The 12519-nt window shown below is 41.6% G+C and overlaps 1 protein-coding gene across 4 annotated transcripts in view; it reads left to right on the forward strand.

Annotated features, from left to right (window-relative positions):
• Positions 1 to 8368, forward strand: part of LOC142487228 (uncharacterized) — a 154116-nt gene extending 145748 nt beyond the window's left edge. For all 4 annotated transcript variants that reach the window (XM_075586126.1, XM_075586127.1, XM_075586128.1 and 1 more), the window contains 4 exons: positions 1184 to 1291; positions 2455 to 2545; positions 6254 to 6614; positions 7672 to 8368. In XM_075586126.1, coding sequence (XP_075442241.1) covers positions 1184 to 1291; positions 2455 to 2545; positions 6254 to 6614; positions 7672 to 7708 — 597 coding nt within the window. In that variant the 3' untranslated portion in view covers positions 7709 to 8368. The remainder of the gene's footprint in view (positions 1 to 1183; positions 1292 to 2454; positions 2546 to 6253; positions 6615 to 7671) is intronic.
• Positions 8369 to 12519: the final 4151 nt, after the last annotated feature.

A 12519-nucleotide genomic window follows, 5' to 3' on the forward strand; every position in this document is an offset into this window, starting at 1 on the left:
GGGCTTGTAGTAACGTGAAATAACCCATCTCTGTTCAGCACATACGCATTTGAAATATTAAGTGCCCAGGAGGTTAAATGGAGCGCCCCCCAGACCCAGTGCAGTTTAACACTTTGAGTGCCGGAGGGGTCGTGGTGGCAGAGTGCCCTGGCCCCTCTGTCACAGTGTGATCAGGTTACCGCTGCTGCCATTGTGGATGTGATAGAAGGGGAGGGATCCTCTTCCATTTCCTCACTGGTTAGATCACGTAAAAAAAAAAAAAAGCAGCACATGATCAGGGGGCAAGATACTAATAGGCTTCACGGGGGATTGCTGCTTTAAATCCTATATTAACTTCTGTTTCATCCTGAAAGTCAAACATGGATATTATAGATGTACTGTAACATTGTGCATGTATCGTCCAATAATGAATAATGAACACCAGTCAAAAAATGGGCGCAATCTTATTCAGTCATATGGACAACACAATACAATATATAAATGATTCGGGTGTATTTTTCTTCTGATAGTCAATTTTTCAAATCGAGAGATACGTATGGGATGCTGCCCAAACATATAATATTTATAGTGACATGTTTTCAACATGAATATCGAGGTCTATATGACTGAATAACATTGCCCCCGTTTTTTGACTAATGTTTGACTTGTGTTCGTTATTGAGTGCTGGCGGTTATACACGGTTTAATTACACATTTTGTGATAATTAGGGGAGATTGCACATACCTTCGTGCACCACACTAAATACATTCAATGCATTGATTAGTATTTGTTCCTAGTGCTATCTGACCTACAACAAAACTGTATAAATATAACCGGGTATATAAATTAATGGCCATCACTAGGGGTTTGTTGGGAGCTGCATTTAGAGCAAAGATTGCTACTCCCCAAAATATTGTTCTGCACTAGCATTTTTTATACCACTGGAGACATATTGTTATAAAATAATAGTAATAATTTGACTGCGTAAAATTACAGTGTACAGAAGTACAAAGCAATGATCAAATAGCCATCAATTTTATCCTGGTGTTTCACACACCCGCAAAAAATGCCAGCCAAATTTCCTAGTGTGTGTTTTTCGATTGATGTGCATATGTGTCCTGTGTAAACTAGGCTGGTATCAGCAAAACTAAGCCTGTATGTTAATTATAATTACAATCATTTATTTTTCTTTGTTTCCCCTCAGGATAGCTTCAAGATAATAAATGACACCGATGTTTCATTTATCTTGAAAGTCACTGAGAGTTTTTCTAATGCTTTAGTACGCTACAAGAAAAATAGCGCAGAAAAAAAGGTAAGTCATTTTATGTGGTATCTTTAGATAAAGTTTTACATGCCGCTTCTTCCTTTTTTCCCCCCAAGCTAACCACATCATGAGAAATAATGACTCGCTGACATTTTAACCACGTTTTCTACTAGAGTATAACACGGAAATACATTAGGGCCGTATTTACTGAGCGGTGCTACTCCATAACACAGAGGTGCGCAAACTGGGTGGCGCGAGACTGAGTGCGGGGGGCGCAGGGTTTATAGAGTCCCCGCGCGCTTTCAGAAGGCACTTAAGTTAAGTGCCGGAGGAGCTGCAGGGCCTCTGTAAACCTAACTTAAATTGGCTCCAGCGGCTTCTCACACGCGTCGCCATGGCAACGTGGCGTCAAATTACGCTGTGAGGTCATGTGACATCACGTTGCTATGGCAACGTGACGTCATGACGCCGGTGAGGGGGGCGCGGGGGTGATTGGTCTGCTGGCTGGGGGGCGCAGGGAAAAAAGTTTGCGCCCCCCTGCCATAAGAAACCTTCCAGAACGACTTAGTAAATATCGCCCCTTCCGACTCATTCAGGTGAATAAGCGATAAGATGTCTTGAAGACTCCATAAGGGTCTTCTATAGTAGCACTCAGGGGGCGCGACCCCCAGGGGGGGGTGAGATTGTTATGGGGGAGCACGGGCAGTTGCAGAGGTTCTCTGCTCTCCCCCAGGCATTTTAATTAAATGAGGCCTCTGCCACCTCTACTTACCGGGATTCTGCCGGCTTCAGCACCCGTGACCATGGCAACGCGGCGTCAAATGATGTCACGGTTGCTATGGTAACGTGACATCCAATGCCGCCGCTGGTCACATGTCGTGACGACCCCACAGCGTCATTTGACGCCGTGCGAGGTAAAGAGGGGGGCGGCCAACAGAGAAGGTAAGGCAGGGGGGGGGGGGCGCCACAAAAAAAGTTTGCGCTCCCCTGGGTTAGAGAGTTAAATAGATCATTGTGTGGGTGCAGCATTAGCCAGTCCTTGTAATTGCTAGAGAGCAAACAATGCAATTCGTCTGTGTCCTCCAACCAGAACTAGCTTTATATGTGTGGAAGTGTTTAATCTTTATACCTTTACGATGCAGCATGTTCTGTTTCAAACGGGTACGTGGATATGAACTGATCCAAGGCATTGATGTTCACTTATTTTGTAGGCATTACCTAATGCTGCAGGCAGTAATGCCCCACACAGCAATATCAACCAGCCTTCAATCCCTTCTGCTCATGGCTTCAACAGATACCCAGGTAATACATTGTACATTAAACATGCTTTGCTTGATGAACATACATGTACCTCTGTATTAGAGTCCTTTCTACAGTACCTCAAACATAGTACTCACTAAAAATGTCCTTGTTCCTGCAATCTTCAATGCATCATAGCATAGAGTTGAACAACTCCTGGGAATTACATAGTTACATAGTTACATAGAAGATGAGGTTGAAAAAAGACATAGGTCCATCAAGTTCAACCTATGCTAAATGTAGACAACAGATACTTTATCCTATATCTATACTTACTTATTGATCCAGAGGAAGGCAAACAAAAAAACCCCATTAAGGGGAAAAATTAATTCCTTCCTGACTCCAAGAATTGGCAATCGGATTAATCCCTGGATCAACATTGTTCCCATGTTTACTTATTTGGTATATCCCTGTATACCTTTCCCATCTAAAAAGATGTCCAACCTTTTTTTGAACAAATCTATTGTATCTGACATCACAGTCTCCATGGGTAATGAATTCCACATTTTAACTGCCCTTACTGTAAAGAACCCTTTCCTTTGTTGCTGGTGAAATTTCCTTTCCTCCAACCTTAAGGGATGGCCCGAGTCCTTAATACTGCCTGTGGGATGAATAGTTCTTTTGAAAGCTCCTTGTATTGTCCCCGAATATATTTGTATATATGGAGGAATGGGGAGAGAAGCTCCCCTCTGTGTGCTCCAATCAATAGCAGCGGATGTGGTAAAATTATTGGACCATATGAGTTGAAGTAGTGGGACGGCAGATAAATAATAATTGGTGGATGAGGCCACGGCAAATGTAAATGTCCATCTGTAATATGACCAACAGTCCAGTATGGGTTACCCCCAATGAAGTGTGACCTGGTGAGCCTCTCCGTGTCTGGTACTGGCACTACAGGAATGACTACTGTGCCATACCCATTACACGGTATATAACGGAGGCGTCCAGGTGCAGGAAAGTATTGAAAAACGCAAGTAAACAAGGGGACACTTAACTGAACGCAGATGTCCTGGATATGAGTAATCCGGCGTGAAGGGCGGTCAATCAATCGAGAGGCTCCGACAGCACTGACGACCTCTTCCTCCAGCGTGATATCCCAACGAGAAGTGGCGACGCTATGACGTCATCTGTCTGCGACCCGCCAATGCTGGTATCCGACAGCCGTAATCCACTCTCCACAGGGCATGCCGTTCATCACTCCTTGCTGCAACTGGCTCCGTCAGCCGACCACCAACCCGGAAACCATGGGAATGAAAGATATGCCGTCCCTGAGCGTGCTCCAAATGTGCTTTCAGAGCCCTGAGAGGCGAGAAACGCGCCAGGGGATACTCTGTGCTTTTCAATATTGGCTTTCATGCCTCAATAAAGTAATTTTTTATAATTCCACACCAGCTTCGTTTTCCAGTGTTTGCGGTGCCCAAATCCTCTCTATCAATATATTTGTATATAGTTATCATATCCCCTCTTAGACGCCTCTTTTCTAATGTAAGTAAATCTAATTTAGCTAGCCTCTCCTTATAAGTTAGATTGTCCATCCCCTTTATTAATTTGGTGGCTCTTCTCTGCACTCTCTCTAGTTCCATAATGTATTTTCTTAGGATTGGTGCCCAAAATTGTACTCCATATTCAAGGTGTGGTCTTACTAGTGCTTTGTAAAGTGGCATAATTATGTTTACTTCCCTTCCATCCATTGCCCGTTTGATGCAAGATAAGATCTTGTTTGCCTTTGCAGCTACTGCATGACATTGGGCATTATTGCTAAGCCTGCAGTCTACAAGCTCTCCTAAATCCTTCTCCATCAAGGATTCTCCCAATATATCTCCATTTAATTTGTAAGTCCCTTTTTATTCTTGCATCCCAAATGCATAACCTTACATTTATCTGTATTAAACCTCATTTGCCATTTACCTGCCCACGTTTCCAGTCTCTCCAAGTCCTTTTGAAGAGAAATGACATCCTGCTCTGATTCTATTACCTTACACAATTTAGTATCATCAGCAAAGATGGAGACTTTGCTCTCGATCCCAACCTCAAGGTCATTAATAAACAAGTTAAAAAGCAAGGGTCCCAGTACCGATCCCTGAGGTACTCCACTCATGACTTTAGCCCAACCTGAAAAAGTTCCATTTATGACAACCCTCTGTTGTCTGTCCTTTAACCAGTTTTCAATCCAGGTGCATATATTATTACTGAGTCCAATTTTCTTTATTTTGTACACCAACCTCTTGTGTGAAACCGTATCAAAAGCCTTTGCAAAATCTAAGTAGACCACATCAATTGCATTACCCTGGTCTAAATTCTTACCTCCTCAAAGAAACAAGGTTAGTTTGGCAAGATCTATCCTTCATAAATCCATGCTGACTATTACTAATAATTTTGTTTTCCATGAGATATTCCTGAATATTATCCCGTATTAAACCTTCAAGTAGTTTCCCTACTATTGAAGTCAGGCTTACAGGTCTGTAATTTCCCGGTTGTGATCTAGCTCCCTTTTTAAATATAGGCACCACATCTGCTTTACGCCAATCTTGTGGTACTGAGCCTGTGGAAATGGAGTCCTTGAATATTAAATATAATGGTTTGGCTATTACTGAGCTTAACTCCTTGAGAACTATTATCGAATCTTCTTTTCTTTTAGTTACAGTAACCAGGTTTGTTTTACTGGTGCTTGGAGAGGTTACAGGGCATTAGTTAGATGATTGGAGCCAGCAGCTGTCTTCATGCTTTCTAATAATATATTCTGTTTATTGGGAAATGGTTTAGACATTGGAAGTGTTTCTTATATTGTAGCATATTCATTATGTAAATTCATGCATTAGGTCTACCCAAGAGGTCATTCTTTTGTATGTACTGTGTATCTTTATTTCTATGGTGCCACCCATGTACAAAGCGCTTCACAGCAGTAATAGACGTAACAAAATAATATGAGACGCAATGGGAGTAAGCACTTCAAACATAAAGGGAACATTAGAAAAGAGCTCGATTACAATCTGAGTTTTGCACAATCTATATGGCACAGCTATGCACACTTTTTGTCTTTTTCCGTTTCCACTAGACCTGCCACACTTACTATTTAACCTAGAAACTAATACTTTCTGAAAGCTCATGCAATGTTCTTCATCACGTATCCAACTCTTATCTCTGTTTTTCTTACTAGTCAATGAGCTGTTTTCCTCTAATAATCTTGTATTCTTTCCCCTTTCTACCGCTGCTTATACTGGAAGTTGTTTGTCTTGTGTAATGATGTGAGCCAGCAGCAGAGTGACTATTGAATTGGAAACGTATATGTTATATATGTCTCACAAGCCCTTGTTGATTGGTCTCCTGTTTTCTTCCCTGTCACATATTTGGATCATCTCACTGTCTCATGGACCTCTGCTGGCCCTTTCCCTCCTCGCTATGTTTTGTTTACATAATATTTTTCCATAAAGGGGCAGACCCACATAGCAGGGTCAACAATATTTTTTTGTTAAACAATTTATCAGTGTTTTATTTGACTTCCTTTAGAAAGATTCAATCATGCTTAAGCTGTTTTAGCTTAAACTGGTCGTATCTTGCAAAAAAATAAGTACTTTTTGATTTTAAGGTCTGTAGCTCTGTGTTTGTAATTATAGTATCATATCAAAAACTGATGTACTGTATTTTTACATTTCTTGGGGAATATTCAGTGTATTTTCAAGTGAATTATATTTTGATTTTTTTACTTTACAGAGCCTGCGACAAATTACACCCCAAACCAACTGTTTCCATCTGTCTCACAGTTTAACCCCCGAGGGCCCATCACTGAACCAAGGTTTCCATTGTCTATTGGGTCTGCATCAAACATACCTCAAGGCCAATGGCCCAATCGGACGCTTCCTCCTTACACAGCAGTTCCTTCCCCTTGTTTTGTCCCATTCCCACAAGGAATGCCACCACCAGCTATGCCCCCTGATGTATCCAGATGTTTCCCACGAGGCTTCCCCTTGGCTAAGGACGAGGCTAATTTTTTTGCCAGCAATAAAGAACATGGAGGTTCCAGAGGTGATGACTACATTGAACAATATAGCTGCTACAAACCCAGCCTTCAGAGGTAATGTTATTATGGAGATCTCTGTAGGATCTAGTGTGCACTCTACCAATCGGGCACATGAACTGGTACATGTCAGCTTGTCGGTTTTGCAATACCTTTTAATTTTCCAACAGGAGAGTAGATGCAATTATTATTAGAGATTTTGGTTTTAGGTTTTAAATGAAAAACAACACCATGACGGATCATATAGCACTTTTGGTTAAAAACAATACAAATCAGAAATTAAGCAATTTCTTTTTGAGCTCAGTATCTTGTACCAACCCAGCCATAAAGGGAGTATGGAAACTCAAATGCCTTTATTTTCACTGAACACTGATTTTTATTTTTTGAATACAATGAAAACATCAGAAATACAACCCCCCCCCCCCCCCCCCCACCGAGTTTACATGTAGATTAACACCGGAATCCCTAATTATAGTGTATAGAAAGTTTGAAGATCTCACAGGTCTCTTCATGTTTACTGCCCAGGGCCACATGGCTGCTTTTATTTTTGGAGATCCTTCTTTATTGCTTTGTGCTAATAGACTAAACCAATGCCCTATTTGGGGAACCATTCAATACTTCTTTAAAGGAAAATGTGTGCGTGTGCCGCGCATGAGCATTTTAAGTGAAACTGCTTTGTCTTTTGTCACTGAAATTGTATTTGTGATGGTGCTGTTTTTTTAATTAAAAATCAAAACACAATTTCAGTGACAAAACACAAAGAAGTTTCACTTAGAACGCGCGTGCTCTGCACACACCCCATTTTATCTATTTGCACTTCTATATTTATACTAACTTAAATCCTTGTGAGTGTGTGTTACTGTATCTCTGTGTGTGTGCGTGACTGTGTGTGCGCGACTGGGTGGGTGACTGACTGGCCTTGACTGACTGGCCTTTGACTGACTGGCCTAGGTGGGTGACTCTGTGGGTGATTGACTGGCATGGGTGATTGACTGGCTTGACTGACTGGGTTTATATTGACATTTAGTATTTTTTTGACTAGTATACTGCAATTGCAGTTTTGAAAAGAGGCCATTATTATATAAATTGACATATGTCTTCCTTCTTTGTGTAGGAATTCACGTTTCAAGCTTGATAAGATATTTGACTGAACGTGGAAGACTGAAAACTCCAAGTGACACCAGATTTCTGCACCAATAAGAAATAAAGCATTTAACTTTTTTCTAGATTTGTTGAAAATTCTATCTAAAATCATTTTTGTAATGTGTTGTAACATTGTGACCTTATAATTGATTTAAAGGGACTGAATCTCAATTACTTTAAAAAAGTGAATACATTATTTTTACTTTTAAATTGCTTCAAATTGACATTTCTGTAAATATGTACCTAAATAGACATATTCCGTCTTAACACCGTTTTTATGTTCTTATTTGACGATCTTCTGAAACCTCGTAGGTTTCCTATTCAAGTGTACACAAGATTCCAAATGAATGTTCTAGCTTCAGTGACAACGCTACTGCATATTGTATCTTTTGTAGTCCTACAGATGTAAGCCGCTTTATTTTCCCAGGACTAGGGTTTGCCGAGGTCCTTTCTTTCTGGTAAACAGCGAAATATTAGTTAGGATATATCTGTATATTTATTTTTTACTGATCTTCCAAAGTCAATAATTTGGGCTCCGGTTTAGTTTCTTTATTATTAGATAACAATTTGTTGGTGCAGAAACCTCATATCTCGCTTATGACTGTGGGAACTCAGTGTATATGTCCATCCTATCTATTACATCTTCATTAAAAGATTATACAATAAAATTTGTTTCTGTGCAATATGTTGCATACCCATAAAATGTTGATACAATACCAAGTTATTTCTCTGTAGATTTTTACTTTACCCTCTATATCTTTTAAAATACACTTCCTAAATATCATTCTCTTCTCTTAAGCAGTGTAGTTGCTTAATATTTTAACATGTTTTCTACATCCTCTTTGGCAGCAATAATAATGGGTTTACTACTTTAACCAGCTGAGGTAGGACGAGCCCTTCCTAAAGCCTCCATATATTAAGTTGTGTCTCCCATATCGGGTGAGTTGCTCTTGTCCTACCTTAGCCGGGGGAAGGATGTCGGCAGGTTCCCTGCCAGTCTGTGGTAACTTTTTGGACAATTTTATTTTTCTCTTGGGCAGCATTCATGCCGTCCTGATGGCCGGGGTGGAGGCGTGGGGCTCCTCCTATCTGCCGTTACCAAACCCTTCCTATTTCTTTTCCCTCCTTCGAGGCTCACACTGTCCAGCTTTTTTGTCCTTTCCCTCAACACATGGGCGTCATCTATCGCCCATCTACATCTACTCATCTCCCTTCTGTCTTTAGCACTTTGAATCCTGGCTCTCCTTCTTTCTCTCCTCAGACCCCCCTGTTCTTCTCCTTGGGGACTTAAAAACTGCCATATTGATGACCCCTCTCTCCCTTGGGCTGCCTGCTTTATTTCTCTAACCTCTTTCTTTTGCCTTCACTAATGAACTGCTGCCAGCACCCACAACGATGGCTGCCACCTAGACCTGGTTTTCACAAAAAAACTTCTCTCTCTGAATCCTCCATTTCCCCTCTCTGACCATCATCTAATCTTCTCTCACTTCTCCCCCTACATCTACCCCTTGTTTCTGCAGAGTCCAGCGCTCTATTAACCCATCAGCTCCTCCCTCTGCTTCATACACTGACAACCTGGTCAGGAACTACAACTCTGCTCTATACTATTCTGCTCTATACTATCATTCTCTCCCATCTAACACCAGACTCTGGCTAAATGCCACACACGCATGCTGCGCACCTGCACTTGCTCCTCTGAATGCCTCTGGAGGAAATCTCACACTCGCACTTCCTTCACTACAAATGTATTCTATTCTGTTTCAACTCAGCCCTCTCCCAGGCTAAATAATCCTACTTTTCTTCACTAATCAACATGCACAAGTTTAACCCACGCCGACTCTTCTTTGTCTTTTACTCTCTACTCAGACCATCCTCTGCTTCCTGTTTTTCTACCTCCATTTCACCTCAGGACTTTGCTGACTAATTCAAAACAAGGGTGGATTCCATGTGTTAAGACATTCCCTGTATCCTCACATTCTCCACCTCTTCCTAACTCTGCTCCTGCCTTTCTCAACTTTTTCCACAGAGCAAACATTTACATGGATCAATTTTAGGATCATTTTGTTTATAGTAACATTCGATTTAGAGCCCATATCTGATGCACTACATTGACGATGTCTTCTTGATCTGGGTGGGTAGTCTGGACACTTTACACTCGGATAAATCACTGCCTGCCTACAATTGGCTTCACTATGGGCTGTAGTGATGGTGAGGTTCAATTCTTGACATGAGGGTATAAAACAGGGAGAAGATTGCTAACAAACCTTTCAAAAAAACTACTTACCGTAATAATATGTTGCTATATAATAGCTTTCATCCCATACATATGACACTCGCTAACGCGGAGTTAGTTTATGTGAGTTAAACGCATTGTGAATGACCTTCTACTATTAGATGTCAAACTAGAAGAGATGTCATCGTATTTCTGTAGGACTGTTGTCCAACAATTCTTACGGCAAAGGCCGTGAGTCTTAAAGGACTTATGTGCTATGTAGTCAAGTCTATGAAGTCAGATGAAGCTGGTAAAAAGGAGCACTGCAAAAGTAGAGAACTGGAGACCACTTGAAAAATAAAACTTTATTGAGGCCTAAAGCCTAAAATGTGAAAAAGAAGAGAAACCTCTAATGTGTTTCTCACCAGTCAGTGCTTTATCAAAGAGTGTCTATGAAGGTACCTTTCAAGCCTAGTCTGACTGTTATCCTCCCTGTGAACTCTGAATTTTGGGCAGAATATTCCAAATGTATCCCTGGACCTCTTGGTTCCCTCCCCGATATTGGCTGAGTTTTGTACTTCGTAATTGTTTTGGAAATAGTATGTCAAATCAGGTTACTGATTCACATGTAGAAGGATTGATGGCTGGACCTCTTGGCACAATGTACTGCTTTCACTCGGGCAACTCTCGGCTCTCTATCAACGGGACTCAAACTGTCCCCGGGTCACTGGGTCGAGCCTGAAGGTATTCAGGCTTGTGCAGATCTGACTCACACGTGTCGTGCCCGCCCCTCTTAAAGGCTCCTTTCCCTCTTAGTCCCACCTCTTCCATGACCTTTGTTACTGGCTGCTCTTATGTCCATCATCAGTCACATGTCCATAGCACACTAGAGAGGATCCTGCCAGGAGGCAGTGTGTGAGTGTGTTGCTTGCATCACACAGGGGGTTATAAATATATATAGATATAGTGATACCATCACTGTCATCTAGGTGCTGGAACATTGCAGTAAGGGACCTTTCCAGCTCTCAGAGAGTTAATCCCCTAGAGTCGCCAGCAACAGCTGCTGCCTAATTAATCAGGCTGGGCTCCATGACTAAACAAGGAAGTGTTTAAGGCAGACAAAAGAAGCTGCCATGCTGAGAGTGACAGAGTGAGAGAGTTTGCTGTCCCAGAGAAGGAAGGACGAGAGACCGTGCTGAAGCGGGGATGTCCTGTCCTTGGCATGTGACTTGCAGAGGAGAGTTTCTCTGAGCAAACGGGCCGAGTTCCCCTAGGAAGGACGCGAGGCTGTGCTGAAGCGGGGACATCTGCTCCAATGGACTAACAGATAAGAGAGACACTTTACTGATGTGCTTAAGACTGTTCATGTAGGGTACATATGGTACTACATGTTTTAAGCTGGGAACCAGTATAGTTGGCCAGCTGTCATTAGAAAGGGCTGAAGCAAAGTTGAGTTATTTTCTCTACAGGGAATAGGTGTTCTTTTTAGGTTTTGTTTTGACTTAAAGGGACGGTGGGCCTGTTGATGTACGATTTAATCCCAGTAAATAAACCCCAATGAGAGAAATGCTAAGTTTCCTGCCTAAAATTGGGACTAAAAGAGACTGCAACGTGGTGTGGGCATCACAATTGGTGGTGAATGCAGGCAGATCAAAAGGCACTGAGCAGGGAAAACTGTGGGTTTGAAAATAAATGCGGGGATTTAAAACGGCTACCCAACTGAAGTGAAAAACAAAATTCTGCAAGCAAAGTCTGTCCCACTGTGTATGACCAGTTGTGCTTACAGGATACACAGGGAAAGATATGAAGAATACACCTGAAGGTAGAAAATGGAGGATACAATGTGTTTTATACAGTATGTAATGTGCCTGAGCCAAAACCACCATCCTGGACAAAGTAAGGAAACAAACGTATAATAAGAACACTGGAACTCCCAGACAGCTATCCACAGTGTCAACCACTATCCTCGATATTTCTACAAACAAAAGGGGACAGCGCGGGCTCCATGGTTTAAATAGTAAATGGTTTATTTTCACAGTGCTAAAATCAGTTCCCTCACAGAATCTCAATAGAACAAACGCCTTGGACAGAAGCTCTGTAATCCTGTGGTTCATCTGCCGATTGGGAGCTTGCAGCTTGTGGTTTGAGGGCGTGGTCAGCTCTTCTGTATGCACAAACATGTTTCAACCTTGATGGGTATCATCAGTGTGAGGTTGGTTTATTCTTGCTTTGCAATATTTCTAGGCTGAAACATGTCTCTGAGTGGTTTGACTTGCTTTGCTAGTCCCATGCTTTGCTAAAAAGCTGTGTGAACGGCGATACATCAGCTTAAATGGGCGCCATATGAATGGATGTTCCAGGCAAAAGGTGACACGTGTGCTCATTTGCATGTCATTTCCCAGAATCCTTTGCTGCAGTGGGAGCACTGCATGCTAGGTGATAATGGTTGAAAGGCAGGGTTGCAGACCATGTAAATGTGCTCACAAGTGATATTCTTTAATATATATATATATATATATATATATATATATATATAAGACAACACAAAAATTAAGTAGCGCTAAAGAGGATGTGAAATAACCCTAATAAATGATAAATTATAATAAC

Source organism: Ascaphus truei, chromosome 2 (assembly GCF_040206685.1).
Source record: "Ascaphus truei isolate aAscTru1 chromosome 2, aAscTru1.hap1, whole genome shotgun sequence".
Taxonomy (NCBI): Eukaryota; Metazoa; Chordata; class Amphibia; order Anura; family Ascaphidae; genus Ascaphus; species Ascaphus truei.